General features: G+C 45.9%; 1 protein-coding gene across 1 annotated transcript in view; it reads right to left on the reverse strand.

The window, feature by feature from the left end:
- FBRSL1 (fibrosin like 1) overlaps positions 1-18,740 on the reverse strand; it is a 547,710-nt gene that overhangs the window by 16,925 nt on the left and 512,045 nt on the right. The window contains exons 8-12 of the mRNA XM_082491594.1: positions 10,837-11,233; positions 9,032-9,285; positions 4,715-4,875; positions 2,152-2,202; positions 1,120-1,215 (exon numbers count right to left, since the gene is read on the reverse strand). Of these exons, the coding sequence (XP_082347720.1) occupies positions 1,120-1,215; positions 2,152-2,202; positions 4,715-4,875; positions 9,032-9,285; positions 10,837-11,233 (959 nt within the window). The remainder of the gene's footprint in view (positions 1-1,119; positions 1,216-2,151; positions 2,203-4,714; positions 4,876-9,031; positions 9,286-10,836; positions 11,234-18,740) is intronic.

Raw genomic sequence — 18,740 nt, forward strand, 5'->3', positions numbered from 1 at the left:
TGTAAGAGGCCTTATTTGCAGCAGTTGCTAATTCCTGACTTCCACTGACGTCAGGGAGACTGCTGAGGGAAGCGCAGCCCACGGCCCTGCTCGGTGTGGTGACGGAAATGACCTTCCCAATGCAAACAGGAATGGCCTGGCTACAGTGCTGGGCCTTCAGGGCTTCTCACACAGCAGCAGAGCTCTATGGAAATGCAGTTCAAGATAAGAAATGTCCAAAACAACAGTATGTTAGGAAGCTAAACACATGTCAATTTACAAATGGAGCATACGTTCCATTTTCAAACAAATGCTATATAGATATAATGCATATTTCTTGTTCGGTGAGATTTAACAGTTTCTGTACACTTAAAATAGTTAATAAAAAGAACAAGTCTGGGAGGCAAAAAAAAAGCAGTGCACACCACAGAATTCATCAAAAATGGTGGTTATCATGGCAACATTTCCAAATGCCAATCAGTGCTAGTTGTAATGATATGTTACAGTTGCAGTGCACCTTTCAAACCCACTATCTCAAAGAAGCTGGCAGGCATTAATCAACCCTTATAAAACCCACTGCAAGATAACTTCATAGATGAGGAAGCCGAGGAACAGAAGATTTAAGCGACTTGCCCAAGGTCAGACAGTGTCGGAACTGGGAATAAAAATTCAGCTCCTTCAAATTGCTCTACCCATTTACAGCAGTCTGTCCCTATTGTTCCCACACTTGTACAGTCAATTTCTCATTTTTTTCTGGGAATAAACACAGTTTATCTTTTGCTATCTCAGACCGTTAAATTTATAAAATGATTTGGGACTCATGGGTCTATTATTAGGCGTAAATATTTCAATCAAATAATGCATTTGACTGTATGCTTCTCCTCCAGTTTCAGCTGACCTCCCAAGCGAACCACTATATCCTTTTCCAAGGAACGATCTGTAGTGCCAGGAGAAAATTTCTGCTTAAGTGTTGGCTGCTTTGTGCAGAGGATGCTCACAGATCTGCGGGGTGATCGCTTCCAACCCTGTGCTGCACTTCTGCTCGTTAAATCACGTGCTACAAAATCACCAGAGACGCGACTCTGAATATAGCTTCTCTCCCAGCAAAAGAACAAAGCCTTCAGAAGAAGAAGTTTGTACCTTCGGTTGAAATGCTCCCTGAAGTGACCCAAAGGGACCTGAATGTGGAAGCATGGGTGGCATTCCAGGCATTGCTGGAGGATAGGTTGGAAAGAACTACAAAAGAAAAAGAGATGCTTATGTCACAGGACAACTTGAACAATGATGGAGGTAGGTGCCAAGCCTGGCACAGACAAAAATAGTACTGTGTTGAACGAGTGCCACAGTGAAAATACACACTAACTTTGCTTTCAAAATTTTTAAGAGCAAAGCCAAAACTTGGAAAATGCGCTCATCTGATGAATTTTCTAGGTAGTGCTGAACAAGTGTGCCTGTAAAATTTGTGGAACTATTGCAGGAAGCACAGAGCATTCACCATTTTTAGAGGAATCGGAATAATTTGGGGTTTCTGTTCACTTTTGGTTAACTTTGCATTTTTCTGCAGTAGCAAACAAATTGTTCCTGTTTTGAAATGTGACCTGCTTTACTTTTCAAAGCAAAAAAGAACCACAAGATGCTGCATTGCACACTACCCACAGGCAACATGCACACCACCTTGTAGTTGCGTAGGTTGGGTGAAAGTTTTGCTTAGGCCTCTCCTGAGCACATACAGTAGTTTTACAAGTCCCCAAACATATACTTTTTGTGCTTTGGAGCAGGGGGGAGCACCAGAAGAAACCACCAGTCTGACTTACTCCTGTGACCTGAGCAAAATCTTGTGCAAGAGCCATGCACTCCGGGCGGCTGCACTGTGAGAAGCACCAGCTGCAAAGATACCGCAATGACCACTGATTTAGCAATTTCTGCGCATTCCCTGCCATCCCAGGCACAGCAATACAGAGCCGCTGCAGCAAAAATGCAGTAGACGAAGATTTTAAAAACAAAAGAAAAGCCCAAAGAAAATTTTGTACCTTAAAAAAAAAAAAGAAATCAAGACGGAAAAAGAGCTTCAGAAACGAATGAATCAAAACACTACCGATCAATCCAAAACAAGCAAAAGAAGTGCAAGCAGAACCATTAACAAAGACACCACCTAGAAAGGTAAGCACTCACGTTGGAATGTCGAAAGTAAGGGTTGTCTAATTTGGGAGCGTACTTGTCAAACTGGAAAGAAAAGAGAAAAAAAAAAGGAAACGGGTGAGTTTGGTTTCGGCAGTAGCGGACACAGCAGGATTTCAATCAACAGACAAACAATCACGGCCCGTTGGTACAGCACTTAACAGAGCAGAACTGACTGGTTATTCCATACTCGCTCATCAGGGAGCTGACTGATTGCCCAAAGCTAACGGAGGCGGGGAGGCACTAGCCCCTGGGCTGCTCACTGCAGAGCCCTGTGTGCAGGCACCACGTGAAGAGTCCCCTTCACTGGGGAGAGAGCAGTCCTGACATCTGCAGCGCAGCGAGACGCGGGGAAGCTCAGCTCCAGGTCCAGATCTGGGACCTGCCCCTGGAGCACTGAACTAGATCACAGACTAGAAGGTGGGGAACATTCTCCATGAGACTCCAGCCTCTACTGTGGGGCAACCAATACCAACTCCCCGTTTTCTGCGTTCCTGTAAGTGCCAAAATCGTTTGGAAAAGGGCTTAATTGCTTTAGAAGCACAAATCTCTCTATATTCCCCATCCCCCGCACAAGAGAAAGCGCCCCAGAGAAAAGCTGATTGTTAACCTTTTCCATTCCAGCATGGGGTTTTAACACCTCCATGTGTGCAGTCTGTGCCCCGTATTTATGTTTATGACCATTTGTCCTGTACCTCCTTGGAAGCAAAACCAAAGCATATATACATTGCATTTTTGAACAGTATGTACATTCTGCTGGGGAGGAGGGAGCGGGGATGAAGGCAGGGAAGGGAGCTGTAGGACCCCATGAAAAGCTGCTTATTTGGCAAGTCAGCTGCTGTTTCGCACTCCTCTGTGCAGGAGAGTAGATTTGTAATTTCATTAATTACAGTTATTACTGGAGCCACGTCCCCTCCAGTGTAAATACCATAAATTACCAAACACATGCAGCTGTAAATTTCAACACTCTTCTCTGGTGTTGGGATTAGCAGACCTGATCTAGTGGAATATAAGAAGATGTGAGTGAAATATAACAAAAGAGCCTTGCAAGCTGTTTTTGCTATGAAAGCTGACATCAACGGGCATGGGTGGGAGGGGAGGGAGCTGTTCGCAGGATCAGATATCAGGATTCTTAAATAACAGGAGGTTCCTGAGAGAAGTTTCAAGATTGTTTTACACAGAGCAAGAAAAGAGGGGAAGGTGTTTACACACGAGTACATTGAGCAAACACCTGGGGCTGGATTTTGGGTGGATGGTATTACTTTTAATTGTCTTGCTGCTAAGCAGATTACAACCCAAGAATGTCATCGGGCAGTCAGCAGTGGGAAAGAAAAGCGAGAAACATTATGCTCCTTGAGTTCTTGGTTCTTCCCAAATGCTGCTTTTGCTGCTACTCCTGGCTTTCACCAGCCTTAGCAGAAGAGGGCTGTTTCTACATTTTGGACACAGTGTGAAACTGAGAGGGGGGGGGAAAAAAGCTGAATCTTGTTCTTTCAGTCTCACAAAGCAATTGCCAGGAATGGGGAGAGTTTGCGTTTTAAAGTACCGACAAAATCCATTTGTAGCAGATCTCTAACAATTTTGTAACAGCTGCAGCAAAGTCCCATTGTGTTACAAGCAAATTCAATGGCAAAACGCTAACGCGTATTACATGGCCAGGAGGATCTCTCCCACACAACCAACCAGCCACACACAAATTAGTGCTCGTTGAAGTAATCAAACAATAAATGCTAAAATTGATACAGATTAGGGAATTAGGAGGAAGAGGGACAAAACTTGTATCAGATGAGATGCTACTCTATGGCGAGAGCTCCGGGTAAGCAAGTATGGTCTGCCCTACAAGGAACAGCTGTGGGAACTGTGTTTGGTCCTGGAGGCCACCGTTCTTGCGGTGTCCTTGTTGGTGTGTTTTGGTGTGTCATGGCACCTGGCTCTGGGGAACGGGGAATCGAAATACACAGCGGGACATACGGAAAGGGAAACGAAAGGGACTCTGGACTTGTCTCATGGGTGCGGTATCTGCTCCTGGGTCGCAGCGTGGGGGACCTGGAGGCTCGGTGTGGAGGCTCTGGATGGAAAGGGGGTCCCTTCGGCAGAGCTGGGCCTGTCTCTGCAGGCCTCCAGGTCGGAGGGGCAGGGACAGCACGGCTGGCTGAAATGGAGAGGACTGGGTTTTGTTTGACAAGAGCGGGTTAGGCTTTTTGACCAGAGATGCTCTACTTATCCTCACATTTTGGGCTGGGGTACGCACCATGGGAGGTGCAGAGGGCGGCATGAGCGGCGTCTGGGGCAAGCTGGATGGAAAAGGAGTGAATGTGTGCTGGTGGGTGTGTTGGTGCTGATGCGTGTGTTGGTGCTGGTGAAACTCCGCTCTCAGCAGCGGCACCGGGCCAAGTGAGGCAGCGGCCCGGTCCGAACTCTGAACCAAAAACCGGTTGTTCAGCTCTTGCCTGAGCAGTTCGTGATCTAGAGGAGAGAGAGAGAGAAAAAAAAAAGACACAGAGGCCCGTGGGCCTGTGAGTACCACAAAGACGGAGGAGAAAGAGTCAATATTCACCTGGCATTCCCTGTTTCTGCAGGTCATGCTGTGGTGGTTTTCTACGTGAGGACTCATTGGTGGAGGTAAGAGAGATGCCTGTGACAAAGTACCAATCAGAATCCCCGAATGAGGCTGGCAATACATGATTGGTTGGTTGAATGATATCAACAGGCTGGTATCTAAAGACAAGAGAGAACACCATGAGTCATCACAGCAGAAAACATCATCGGGGGCGGCAGCAAGCATCCGCCCCCGTCCCCCGCCCGCGGCCCCGCTACCCCCGCAGCGCCGACCGGCTACGCCTCCTCCTCCCCGGCACCTGACGGCCACGGCACCGGCCACCGGCCTCGTGCTCTGGTCTGGCGGCACGGTGGCCGGACCTTCCCGCACCAGCGAGACGCTGGGGAGCACCCTCGAGGACAACGTCTCGCTTTAAAAGGAGTAATACCGACCTGTTCCCTTTGGAGGTTTGCAAGTCAAAAGCGTACGCGTGCACTGAAAATGGATGGTGTGCCTGCCTAACGCGTGTGTTACACTCTAACATATAGGTACCTAAAGTAAAACTTTGACAAGATCTACAACGCAATGAGATAACCATGGCTTTGGGTGGCTGGAAACTACCTCCTCCAATAGCTATTTCTCAACAGATCCCCATGCCATCCTCCTCCTTCTCAGCCCCAGGACATGTACACACTGACCAGGAACACCCATCCTACAAACTGAGGTCTTCTTTCCAGTAAGTTTTTTTTTGAGATCTTAAATACTAAGCAGTCCTTTCCTCAATTTCTAACAGGCTGTGATTGTCAATTCTTGTCTTTGCCTCCAGGCTTTTCTCCTATGAGAAAATACAGAGGAGGAATAAGTGGGAAGAGGAGAAACACTGAACTGGCTCAAGATCTCACCAAGGTTGCAACGACTGCAGAAACAAAATGTTCCACCATACGACATGGGACCTCTTCTCAGCATCTTCCTCTGGAAGAGCGACTTGCACTGAACTTGAATGTGGTTTAGGGTGGTGGAAGATACCAGCACTTTAGAAATTACGTGACTGAAGACAGTAAGGACAAATGCCCACTTCCCCAGAATGTCTGCTGGCATGAATTAAATCCATCTGTGATTTTGCCTAAGAACTTCAAACAGGAATCAGCACCCAAAGTGTTAGATATTTTCTGAGCTGAGAGCAACCTGTGCCACTAGCTGTGGATGACATAGGCCCAGTCCTGACTGACCTACTTGCTTCTGAATTTACATGAATCCACTTCTTTCAGTGTAACACTCCTTTTAAACTATAGCACTGAATATAAAGGGGCAAAAGAATACACACGCTTTAAAGTTCTATTTCATATTCCGCAGGCATTTATTTTCCTTAAATTTTCTGGAGTAACATTAGAAATATCTAAATCAATCACTTTCTGAGGTGACATGGTTAAGATCTTTAAAAATAGGCACTCTGATGGGGAATTTCAAGGTCTCTGCTACCACTCAGAAGCCTACATCCTATTGAAAGTCACTTTTGAAAGCAAATTTTGGGTGCCTAAGTCATCTGCTTTTCAGTAATAAATGTCCTGCTAAGAGCAGGTACTGTGTACTGCTATAATCTTTACAATAATTAATACAAAAGCAGAAGGTACATATACTTGTGATACTGAAGCCTAAGGCACCGGAGCACAAGAGTCTATCACGGGTTCTCCTTGGAGCAATCAAACAAGAAGAAAAAACCACCTAGGCTGAAAGCACTTAGGTCCAAACCCTAACCTCTTCAGAGAAAATGAGTATGATTTCATATGTGTGCGTGTGTGTTTACGCATTTAAATCTGGCATGACTTAAAGAAACCGAATCCTTCTGTTAGCATCAAGATAATCCACTTTTCTGGAGGGAGAGATAAAAGCGAGTTGGCAGTTGTAAGTGCTCTGATATCCAATTTCTTTAAGAGACTTGAAGTCAGACTGATAGATTTGCAGCTGGCTCCAGCCCACAGCCCTGTACCACAACTTTGGCCTTTGTCAGGAAGAGAAAAGGCCCGGAGATGTTTGGAGAAGCAGCGTGGCACTCGGAGGAGTGGCTGCTCCATTGTAAGGATGGGACCGCCGAGTAATAACCCAGCTCTGCGAGGGGCTCCGGGCAATGTTAGGATCAGAACTAAGCTCTTATGCCTCCTCCCAGCGATGCCCTGTCCCACGGTCTGGCCATGTAATAACACAACCAGAAGCAGAGTAACTGAGCAGCCCTTTGAATGCCCAAACGCTACTGCTCTGTGTGCGCACGTGAGGCGGGCATGGCAGAAAAAGGTCAGTCCTGCTAAGGTTGCTAGGTACCCTCTTGTTCAGGGGAGAAGTCATAAAGATCGCTGTTTCCTCTGTGTATCCTACCTCAGGGCCAGCACTGGTGCTCTTGAGTAGAGGGGCAGCAGCCTGCACAAGGGTTGCTCCTAAGTCACTGGTATAAGCTTTAGGTTTCAAAGGGAAGAAATGCCACCAGAAGCGCATTCTTAGTATTCAGAGACCTGACTTTGTACCATCAGTGAGTGCAGGAGCTCTGAGCTCTGCTTCTCTTCTCAGTTACAGTGACAAGTGTGCCAAAGTAAATCTAAAGGAGGAGCACATTTTCCTCCAAAGCAGGGGAAGAAAAAAGATGACAAAAAGGAGACTTCAAAGGGCCATACCCTCTCTGATGGCTTTTCTAAGCTGGTGCTTTTAGTGAGAGCACACACGCACTCGAACGGTGCAGCAAGGACCGTGCGGCAGCTGGATCCTAGCTCTAGGGGGCTGCTCAGCAATATTGTTTGCTTTTAAGAACTTTTTATGCGAATGACAACAGAAGCTCCTGGCTATGCAGCCCTCTGTATCGATTTTATGATGTGCCAGTTTGCAGGCACTTCGTATAATGCAGACAAGAGGCATTTCACTGTCTGCAGGGTTAGGCGCCTAGACCTTTCCCTCCGCTAACTTAGGCTTCTCATGCTTAAATTGCAGGAGAAATCCTTTTAGTAGGAGCAAGACTGTTACCGTTTCCTGGCAAGCTGCTCAATGTGAATAGGTCACTTGATCTTGCACCTCCTGAAGTTAATGGTGAAAACATACTTGCTTTCAGTGACTGCAATATCGTGCTTTTAGCGAGCACATTGCTATTTCCTTTTGCAATACTTTCAAAGGCTCCATCACAGTAGTCCTTTGCCTTAAAGAGGGGAAGCAATGAATAGGTCTCCCACAGTGCTGCCAACATCTTCCCAGCCATGTGGTTGAAATTCTAGATGGTGCCAGGGCCTGTGAAAGCCGGCAGCTTTGGCCTATGCGGTCCTGCTTCTGGCTAGGAACCCACGGCACTTTTGTCTATCATCGTTCTGAGAGCTCACTTTGGACCAATTCACATTTTTCTTTCATTTAAGGAGCAGTTATAAATAATGGGACGCTATTTAGCTCCTGGAAGGAAAAAAGGGGACACAAGGCCATCAGATTTTTCCGCAGCAAATCTGCCCTCTCCTTATTCCTTTAACTGGCTTCATAGGAAACAGAGGGCGCATTTTTTTGTAAAACGCTTGTCCTGTTTAATCCCCGCTGAGTTAGTTGTGGAGTCAAATGCCAGATCAAAAGGAGGCCCCACCAAGTGAAAGTCGCAGGGAAGTCTCCAGCTGCCAGGGTCTCTTCCAGGGACAGCTGTAGGCTAATGGATAAGCTATAAACAGGGCATTTAGGGCAGAAGTGACAATAGAATGGGGGCCGGGGTGAACAAAGGAAACTTTTTAAAAGGATGCAAAGATAGTGAGAGCTGAAGAGCAGAGCTTGTCAGCTGAGCTGTCTGCCTCAGACAGAAAGGCCAAGCAGCCATGGGCACACAGACAGTTCGTGCTGCCGCAGGCGGGGGATCCTGCCTGTCGAAGGAACAGAGTGGGGGATAGGTGTTCAGCTAGAACAACCTTCTGGGACGATTAGAAACACTTTTTTCAAGTCAGTTCTAACAGCCGTAGCTTTCATTCAAGTGGGGAGAAAGAGGGGAGAATGGCAAACTCTACATCAGTCCTTTGTTAATCTAAAAAACGTCTGATGACTGCGGAATGCCACGCTGGACAACTCATGCCCTGCAAAGGAGATTTTTTTAAGAAAAAATGGTTTTGAAGACTTCTTATAGGAAGCTACAGTGCTGTCTCTACAGTCTCTCATCTGGTTAAACACGTCCATGTCTCCTACCTGTTTCAGGAGCACTCTCACAGTTCCAGCACACACTGCCTGCGCAGGGGTCTGCGTCACTTTATTTTACCTGCCCGCCAGCCAGCCCATCTCTCAACACCCTCCAGTGCATGCACAGCAGATCCGCCCTGGAAGAAGAAGGGAACCTACCCGCAGGGTGACCTGGTATCACGAGGCTGTTGGTAGGTAACGCTGGTGGAGGTGGCAGCGTGGGTGGGGTGGCAAACATGGCCGGATGGTGCTGGTGTTGGGTCTGCGATCTGAGAGAGAAGTGCGAGGTAGCAAGATTAGAGATGGAGAGGGGCAGAGCTGGGCCAGAGGAATGGTGCGGAGGAATCTGGGGAGAGAGGGGAAGGTGTTTCGGGATGCTGATGCTTGTTGCACTGCTAGCACTGCTGCTCCGGCTGCAGAGAGAAAAAGATGGGGGGAAGAGAGGGGAGAGAGACAGAGAGAGAAAGAGAGAGAGTGTTACAATACAAAACTGAAACAGTGCAAGAAACACACTACCAGAAACAACACAACTGTATAACACTGCTCTCCCCAAGTTTATGGTTTTCTTAATGGCAGTGGACACAATAACAAATCTTAATTAACTTCTCCAACAGGGTAGGACGGGGCTTGGGCTCTTTGGGTTGACATTTCCTCTGGTGCTTGAGAAAGTGACAATCCTCGGAGCTATCTACGAGACACTGATGAAGGCCACAGAGGCAGCTGGATTTTGCACCTTTATTTAGCCCCTGATGACCCTGCAGTGGCCATGTGCGTCCTTGTGATCATATGATGCAATTACTTTAATTCCTTTTTCTGTGGCTCTGGGTGCACAGAGTTGCATAGTGTGAGTGACTTTGGGACCAAGTTGTATCTGCTGTGCACGCTGTAATTACACTCACACAAGCATGCAAACACATGCCATGTGAATAAATTATTCTCATAATAATTCTGTATTTTAAATCTTTTTCTATTATTATTACTCCACTGCAAGCGATCTAAGTTTTGTGGGGTGAAAGGCAGTATTGCTGCTGCTATTATTTAGTGTAATTCCCACAATACCAACTATTTGTTGCTATCTAAACCTCTGTGATACCTTGAATAGTTTGAAATATTATTAATTGTTTATACTACGGTGGCATTTACAGGGTTAAACTGCAACAACATGCAGAAAACTATGAAATTCACATTAATGGCAGCTCTGTATTCATATTTTAACCCTTGTGCAGCCAAATATTATGTTTTAAATCTGTTTTCTCACCTTGTTTAAACTAGCCTAGTTCTGGTTTGGGAGGCATGGCACGTTTTCTGTACCAGCAAAAAGACTACACAGGTTCCATTTGACCGGCTAAAAACTCTTTTCTCTAGAAACGTTTTATCCACGCCATTTTCACCCATCCTACTTACTGGATGGAGGCAATTTAGACAGCGAAGCTAAGCCTCCTGCTAGGTCTGACCGTGTCAGACTGAAGCAGATTTCTCAGCCTGCACAGGAGCCCTGTTCTAAGGCACACAGCATTTTCTGATACAGATATCCCTCCTTTGATGCCGGTGAACCAAAAAAACTCCGATAACCATGAACAAACCTACTTCAATGGAAGTCTTTCTGAATATGAAACAAGGGAGTTGCTCAAACTCAAACCACCTTACATTTCTAAGGCCAGCTCAGACAAGACAGTGCAAAACTCTACTAGAAACTGGACCTAAAGGAACTTTACCCCAGTTACACATGCCTTTCTCCCAGAAAGGGAGCATTTATCGCCATGTTTCAAACGCAGCTAACCACCACTGCCGGAAATTCCAGCCTGTGGAGGCAGCACAGAAAGTCCGATATCCAAAACATGGAGCATCTTACCCTGAGAGTAAGAGTGCTCTTGTCTTTTGCCTCCCAGCAATTTCTATCCCTTTTGAAACAACATTTAGCCCAGCAGTAGCATAAAGGTGACACGAGTGTCCCTTTCCCCTACCTGATATTATTGAGTCCGTTGTGGGCCACCTGGTGATGCACTTGGTAATTGAGAGGTGGAGGGATGTGACTCGGAGGCTGGGTCCGAAGCTCAGGTATTAACTGAGGCTGCGACTGCGGCCGAGGTTGAGGTTGTGACTGTGGCCGAGGCTGAGGCTGAGGCGTGAGCCTTGGTGGTGCTGGTGCTGAAATCGCTGGCTCCTTCTTCAACAGTGGGCTTGCTCTGGCGCTTGACGTGGGCGCTGAGGAAGTCGAAGTCACAACAGCAGCTACTGGCTGGGGGCTGGGGATAGGCAGGGCGAAGGGCACGTCGGTGCTCAGTTCCCGGCTCCGCTCTAGCCCAGACACCTTTGGGACATTGGCTGCTTTCGCTTCTGGCTTGTCATTCAAGGTGGGACCTTATGGAGCAACGAGAAAAAGAACAAAGCGCATTTTTAAAGGTCTGTGTTCATCTCTCTGCTTGGTAGAACATATGCCTGAGAAAAAACAAGCCGTGTTTCAGCTCGTGGGAGCATCGTGGGAGCACTGCTGCTACAAGATGGATGTGTGTTTGTGTCTGTCCTTCCGCTGTCCTTGATCAGGCAGTCTACAGTAGTTGCTAGCATGTGTGTAAGAGCTGGCTGTCATTAAATGAATGCATACTACAAAGGACATACAGCTCTGCGACTTCTACAAAGTCCCAAGGTTGCGTACGGTAGGAGTGTGAATGTGTCTCAAGTTACTGCTACGGTATTTCCTGCTCAATTTAAGTTTTAAGGCTGATAATGAACTCATGAACACAAGCCTGGTCATTAAGAAATTGCATCTCCTCCACGCTCTTTCAAGTTAATCTACATCGCCTTTAGGCTCAACTCCAGCTACAAGACACTATGACCCAAGTACTACTCATTAATGACAACCCCACCCGGCTTCTAGGGAGGAGGCTACCTGGGATCTTCAAGCAGCAAAAGATGGGACAGTGCTGCAGTGAAGCTGTGACACTGTCGTTCCCTGGCCACACGCTTGTGCGGAAGAACAGAACAGAGAAGGCTGGAAAAATCCAGTCAGAAGCGCAGTGAGCACCCAAGTGTAGTCCTGCTCACCCCAAGTATTGCAAACATCTGTATGCACGGCATGTCAAAACCATCAGGAATGCTGCGAACTTGCAAAATGCACCCACAGTGAGAATTCCATGTGGAATTACTCCTCCTATGATGCCAAGTGTTTCCTTTTTTTTCCAAATTAAGCTAAACAAAGCAGCCCAAAGGGCTAAGAGGCCGGAAAGGGAAAAGGGAGGAAAGGAGAGATATTTCAGATCAAGCAATATCCAAAGGGTCGAAGACAACCGAAAGGACCACCATGAACGTGATTCAACTCCCACTGTAACTCCCTGTTCGACATGATCTGTGTATCCCTGAGTGCACATACACCCAACATTACAAGAAAACCTGTTCATGGGTTACGAGAACTAGTGTTGTCCATATGTTTCACATGGGACACTCTCTATTTTCACATGGGACACTCTCTATTTTCACACGCACACTCCACCGTGCACACAGAGTGCTTCTACTTGATTTTTAGGATACACGCTTTTATTATCCACTAGAACGTGTTGGGGGCTGTTTGCATTTAGCTGGCTTGCAGGAATGCAAGAGATGCTACCTACACTGATTAACACGCTCCCAACACCCTCACAAACAAATTCCACCTTTGAAATTTTCCCATCTCATCAAAGGACTGTGCCAGTTCCTGATGTAGGAGGTGTGGAAATAACACACAAGACACACCGTGAGCTAATTCTGGCCATGCAGACGCTCAAACTGGGCGTTTGCGAATTCAGCCTATGTGAGGCCAGAGTCTCACTGCCGCGGCGTCGACGATTTGAGCACCACCATGCCGGCATTAGATGAATGGAGGACAGGGATGGGCCAGAGCCCGTAGCACCCCAGCTCACTTTCTGTACAGAAAATGCCCACGTGGTGATGACATCTCCTTCCTTGAAACAAAAGGCAGCTCCCCACACTGCTTCTGGCTCTGCCTGCACTCTCGCCGTTGCACCGTCTCCTTCATCAATCAGTCAATCAATCGATCAATCAATCAATCAATCAATCACCACATAGACACAAATTCTGAATGTGAAAAGAGAACGAATGGAAACATATGAACTATATTTATCAGCTGAAAATGTCTGAGGGCTTGTGGCCTCAAACCCACAAATAACAGGAACAGAAGCCCTTCCAAACAGCAGTGCTTTGGCTGACAGCAAGTACGATCAACCCTGCACTTTCCAGCACCTCATACATCTTTACAGGTTTGACACAATGTCTGGAGGTCCTAAATTATTCCCTACAACAAATATAAGGCCAACTCTCGTTTCAGTGAGTTTCTTTTTCAAATATGAGTTCCCGCATCACAGGTACCCTGGTTTTGCGATGTAACTAGGCTTGGTTCCAGTGTTATTTAGAGCGACAAAGAAATTATTTCTAAAATGGAATTCTCAAATTCTCTCTGCACCATTATTTTTTTATAATGCCACCTATGTTTGCAAATTTTCCTCAGATTTTATTACTAACAATTCAAAAATTGTCATTGACTAGTCAAGCCAGGGGTCCCCACACCGTGCATTTTGGAGGAAGTGTATTCACAGCTGTAGATCCCACTGTTTTTCAGGAACTACCCATTAAAAGCAATTGGGTTTCATTCCTGACCATAGGTTTCCTGAGAGCCCATTAGCTCTTTCCATCCAACAGGCCTCCTCCTACGGAGTTAAACTTCATATTGTGTAATTATAGGCAATGTAGACTAATGGTGTATATTCAAAACACACCGGCACACCAAAAGTTAGTTGAGTAAAAAGTCAATTAGATCCAAAACAAATCAATAAAGTCCCGCATTAAAAGCAGCTGTTTGACCAGTTTTATGTACAACTATTGATTCCCTGTGGTTTCGGCATTAGTTCTCATTTGCAATTTTCTCAAAGCAAAAGCTCGTGCTCCCTTGCTGCCTGAATTGACCAGCCAGCCTAGCTGTATCAGTTAGTGCTAGGGGTACATGACTGATTTCTGCTGCCAACTTGCATCTCTCGGGTTGCAGTATAGAAATGTTTTTGTGTTTCATTCTCGACAACAATGAAAATACCCAGATGCATTCCCTCCCTCTGGAAAAGCTACAGGCACGAGTATGACTATCTTCTCAAGAAGATATGAGACAAGAGACATGAGACAAGACAGAGACACCGGTTCATGTGGCTGACATGAGGGTGAACTGCAATGGGTGATGGGAAGGGAACCACAGGGGAACAACGGCAGGACAAACCGTGGGGAGAAATGACAGGAAGACAGAGACACCAGGCACTGGGACCTGCCTGATGTTTGAAAGTCAAACCTTCTGAAAAGGAAATTTTCTCACATCTAGGCCTTTCACTTAAGTCTCTGGTAAAATAGATTTGGACAAAATGGAAAGCAGATGCCCAAATGGAAATACATCTCAACCATATGTCTCAGTCCTCTAGAAGAGATAAAAAGGCACTTCTAAGCAAAGAATTAAGACGTTTCACTTTGCTAACTCCATGGAGTGCCATGCCATGACTTACTTGCACTCTGACATTGAAGAACATACTGGTTTCCTAGTTTCTTTCTTTCCTTTCACACTCTTCTACCAAAACTTACTTCTGCCTGTTCAGTGCCTGGTTCCAATAGCTACCCATACTCCAGAAGCCTTCAGAAACCTGACGATTCCCTGTACCAAAGAAACAATGAATTTTGAAGGCTATAAGTACCTGGTTTCTTAGGTACTTAACAAGATCCTTATCATGACACCTATCACAAAAATCTCCAATTCAAGACTTTCCTCTCCATTCACATGTGGAAAGTCTCTCCCTGAAATCCCTCAGAATGCTAATTTTAATGATTTTAATGAGAGATATTGCCCATTCTGATCAGGATTGCAAACTCTGCAGTTTCTCTGTAGGATGCTCAAATGCCCCTCCTAAGGGCATACACTCTTGTATGCCCAACTTCCTTCCAATCGACCAGGCTGACTGCTGGTCACATACGGAAATATCCCAAGGAAAGAAACTGAATATGCCCTTTTGTGCAAGCTGGATCAGGTTTCATTGAGATCCTTTCAGAAATTTCTGCACTTCGGCTCCTAATCTAGTCCTTCCGAGCAGATGGACCCACGGAGCTGAGCTCGACTGCACCAACAAAAGCACAGAGCCACCACACCACAATGTTCTAGAGGCAAAACTGCGTTTATTTTTACCAAGTCCCAGAGTAATTTTCAGGCTTAATGATAACAGGCTGAGCCAATTTGCCTAAGACTTGACAGTCAGCTCCAATAATTCAACCTTAATTAAACCTGAACGCATGTCAGTTCAGCTCGTCCCTTCACAGGAAATCTGACACTTGCAATGATTCATGTTTCAGCCATGCTATGGGAAGGCTGGATCACATCTGCCATTCTCCACCATGCGGAGCACCACCCCTTTTCAGCATGCCAACTTTGTTTATTTTCTAACCAAACACTCTGGACTTCTTCCATTGAGAGGTTTTCTTAAATGAACAGACAGTGAAACATGTCTTGATCTCACGGGGACGAATGATGACTGAGTGCAAGAGACAGGGAAGAAAGGACTGAAACTGCTCTAACAAGAAAAATAACGATGACCTGGGATTAGTAATTCTTGCCTCCTTGATCAACTAATTTGTCATTTGGAGTGTTGCGAAATTTCAACTTCCCTGTGTCTTGGGCTACATCCCATTCCCATTTAACCCCGTGAAGATGGAAACTTTTAACAACTTTTAAAAGCATAGAGAGCTTTAGCTACCGCTGCTGGAAATCTGTAGAAACAAGAGTTGAAGTTTAAGGGAAACCCCAAAGTCAGCTACGGTTGTATATACTGCAAAAAGTGTGTTTCAGAAGGAGTTACCTGAACCTGACAGACCATCAGCATGGATCCAATATGAAACTTCAGTGAATTCAAAATCTGTGATTGGAATAAACATGCACTGCCCATCCCCGTGGCTGCGCAGGGTGACATGCTGGCCAGCGTGTAAGTACACAACATTGCAGGCTAAATACAATACAGAAAGTCCCAGACACAAATTAAACCTTTCTGTTACAGGAATTTGCTTTCAAGCTGATTAAGAGTAGCTCAAGTGCAAGGGATTAAACATGTAAAGGCTGCTTTGAGACTCCAATAAGCAGTTACTGTGTTATACAAACAGTACTCAGGGCAACAGCAGTTCCAGCCCTGCCTCTTGCTCTTTGCAAGCTGCTGGTTGCTGCTGAAAGGGGACTGTCAACACACGTACAATGTGGTTGGAAATAATCTAATCTTGCTTGCACGCCTTTCCTTTGTCTCTTGAAAAAAAGAAAAGTGGAGTCATTCAGACGTCTTTCTGCAGTCTCCCCTGTTGTATTCAAACAGCAAGGGTGATGGGGTGATGCGAGAAAGAAATTCCTCTCCTACATCCATCAATGACATCTTTACCAATGGCAATTTCCCAAGAAACACAACCACCACCATCTGCAGCCTATCTATCCATCCTGTACACATCCTTGAAAACAGACATAAACCAGGCTGGCTATGATGAACCCTGCTCCATATTATAATTCCAGCAAGAAACGCCGCAAAAGTATCACCACAGGAATTACAGGGACATATGTGGCAAGAAGCTGAGTATTTCAGAATTGGTTGATGAGTCCCAGAGACGAGTTTTGAACCATCAGCACAGGGAATGAGTACAGAAGAGCAGGATTTTACAGCAGCAGGTCAAAACAAAGAAAAAACTAAATCCAATGAACTTCAGCAAACCTTTTCTTTTTTTTTTTTTATTGAGCTTTTATAGACTGCTACATAATGTATTGTGGATATGCAACATATACAAGCACAAGAGAGAATAAAGCATTTTGCATTGGCAATGATAGCACTGATGCTGGCAGCGTGCTTCTAAGTGAAAATCAATATTTCAGTACTAATTCTTTATCCTCAGCTGGCTTTTGCTTTTGTACAGATGCCTCTTTCATTGTGTTTTAGGAAGGTAGCACTATTTAAGACATAAGACCATTAGCTTGGTTGGCAAAGGTAAGGCAAGCAGAGCTACAACACAGAAGCTATCCAGCATATGGGGCACCAAGTTCCTCCACCCATTTTAATGCAAATCAGCTTAAGATCAGGAATAAAGACTTGGGTCCTGCCCATAAAACCACTGTCTGGAAGGCTCCATGGTGTGTAACGTGAACCATTTTTAACATTATTGTGAAACAAAGGCCAAATTTCCATCATGACGGTGCCGCATGCACACATTAGGTCGCGTCAAAAAATGTTCTGTGACACAGGCTCCTCAGAACACCATAGGTCTCTGCTGGATTTTCCACAAATAACTGGAGCGTTTTCAAGTAAGGGGAGGGTAAGCACAAACCCTGACGCCCGCGCGCGGGGAGCGGGTCTTTGTTCATGGTGCGGCTCCCCCAGCCCGTCCCCGCGGCTTTCAGCGGGAAGCTCCTTCCGCAACCCGGGCTGGATTCGGCCCCTATCACTCAGTTCATTTGTACAGAGCTGTCTGTCAAGTCAAATCGTCTTGCCGCAATCTGAGACACCCTCCGAACAGCTGCCACTAGCAATTACTCTCCCAGACAGCCTTGACTATCAGGAAGAGAACTGGAGCGAGCACTTGCCAGTTTTAATAAACTGTGTTGCCCAAGTCATTTAACCTGCTAGATTGCTGTATGCTGGGGCTGTAACAAGCCTTCAGCTTTTCAGCCTAGAAGAAAGCAACAGCGGCAAAAAGCTGTCAGCTTGGTCCTCAGAATTAACTTCCAAGGGTGTCTTCCCCCCGCCCCCCGCCTTTCTGAAGCACCCGGGTTTAAAAGTAAAATATCTTCAAGTCATTTTCATAATGTCACGACACAGAAAGCATCTCACATTTTTAACACAAAGCCAATGACTCCCGAGAGTGAAGGGTTGACGTGCTCCACGATTTTCATGTTAGGAGCACACCTGAGCAGAGAGCGCTCCTCTCTCCTCTTACACCCTCACGGACACGTCCTCTGGGCACTCCCCAGCGCTGGCTCTGTCCGTGTGTCTGTCACCACCACCCTGGCGATGCTGATGCAGCTGAGGGCTTCAGGATGCCTCGACCACCTCCAGGGCTCTGCGCCAACCTCTCCAGCCCGGTCTGTACATTCTCAGTACAGTTACAGTCTCTCACCCAACTGAAAACCCAAGTGTGGGAAATTTACATTTAGTCCGGTACTTTCAGGACAGGTAGCAGACATTTCCTAAAGAAACATTTATTTAAAATTAAAAAGCTTCCATTCAGATCAGCGTTTTCAGTTTGTGGCTCACGTATCAATATCAAGATGACAGTGAATGTTAATCAAAAAGAAAAAGTCTATTGTCATTAGGATTGATTTGCCATATAGGCACTTCCACTAGAAAGCTTATTGGACTCTGCAAATCAAAAAGAAGATTCAAACCCACTCTGTTAGATGTTTTCCCCAGCCAGCTATGTAGATAGGAGCCTTTGTTGCGCAAGCTTGCAGCACGGAAAGATTTCCCCCCCTCCGCTAGAAACTGAGAGCAACAGCATTAAGATCTATGGACTCGACGCTGATTTGCTGCTTTATGGTTCTTTAATGGGATGTTTTATTCCTAGAGATTTGGGAGCTTTCCATGCTCTATCCAGGCACGTTAGCTGTAAGCATGCATGACGACACGCCAAAGCTGCAGGAGCTGAATGAAAATGGGTGCCAAACACAAGGATTGGGGCCAGAGCATAAAGAAGAAGGATCACCATTCAAATCCCCCCAAAGTAAGTCACACTGCATTTTCCTAGCGATGCTGCTTCTGGCAACATTTCAATGCAAAGCTGAAACTGGATTTGCAGCTAAAGCACCTACTGTGGATGCTGGCGTTGTAAT

Source organism: Vanellus vanellus (genome assembly GCF_965231255.1).
Source record: "Vanellus vanellus genome assembly, chromosome: 16".
Classification (NCBI taxonomy): domain Eukaryota; kingdom Metazoa; phylum Chordata; class Aves; order Charadriiformes; family Charadriidae; genus Vanellus; species Vanellus vanellus.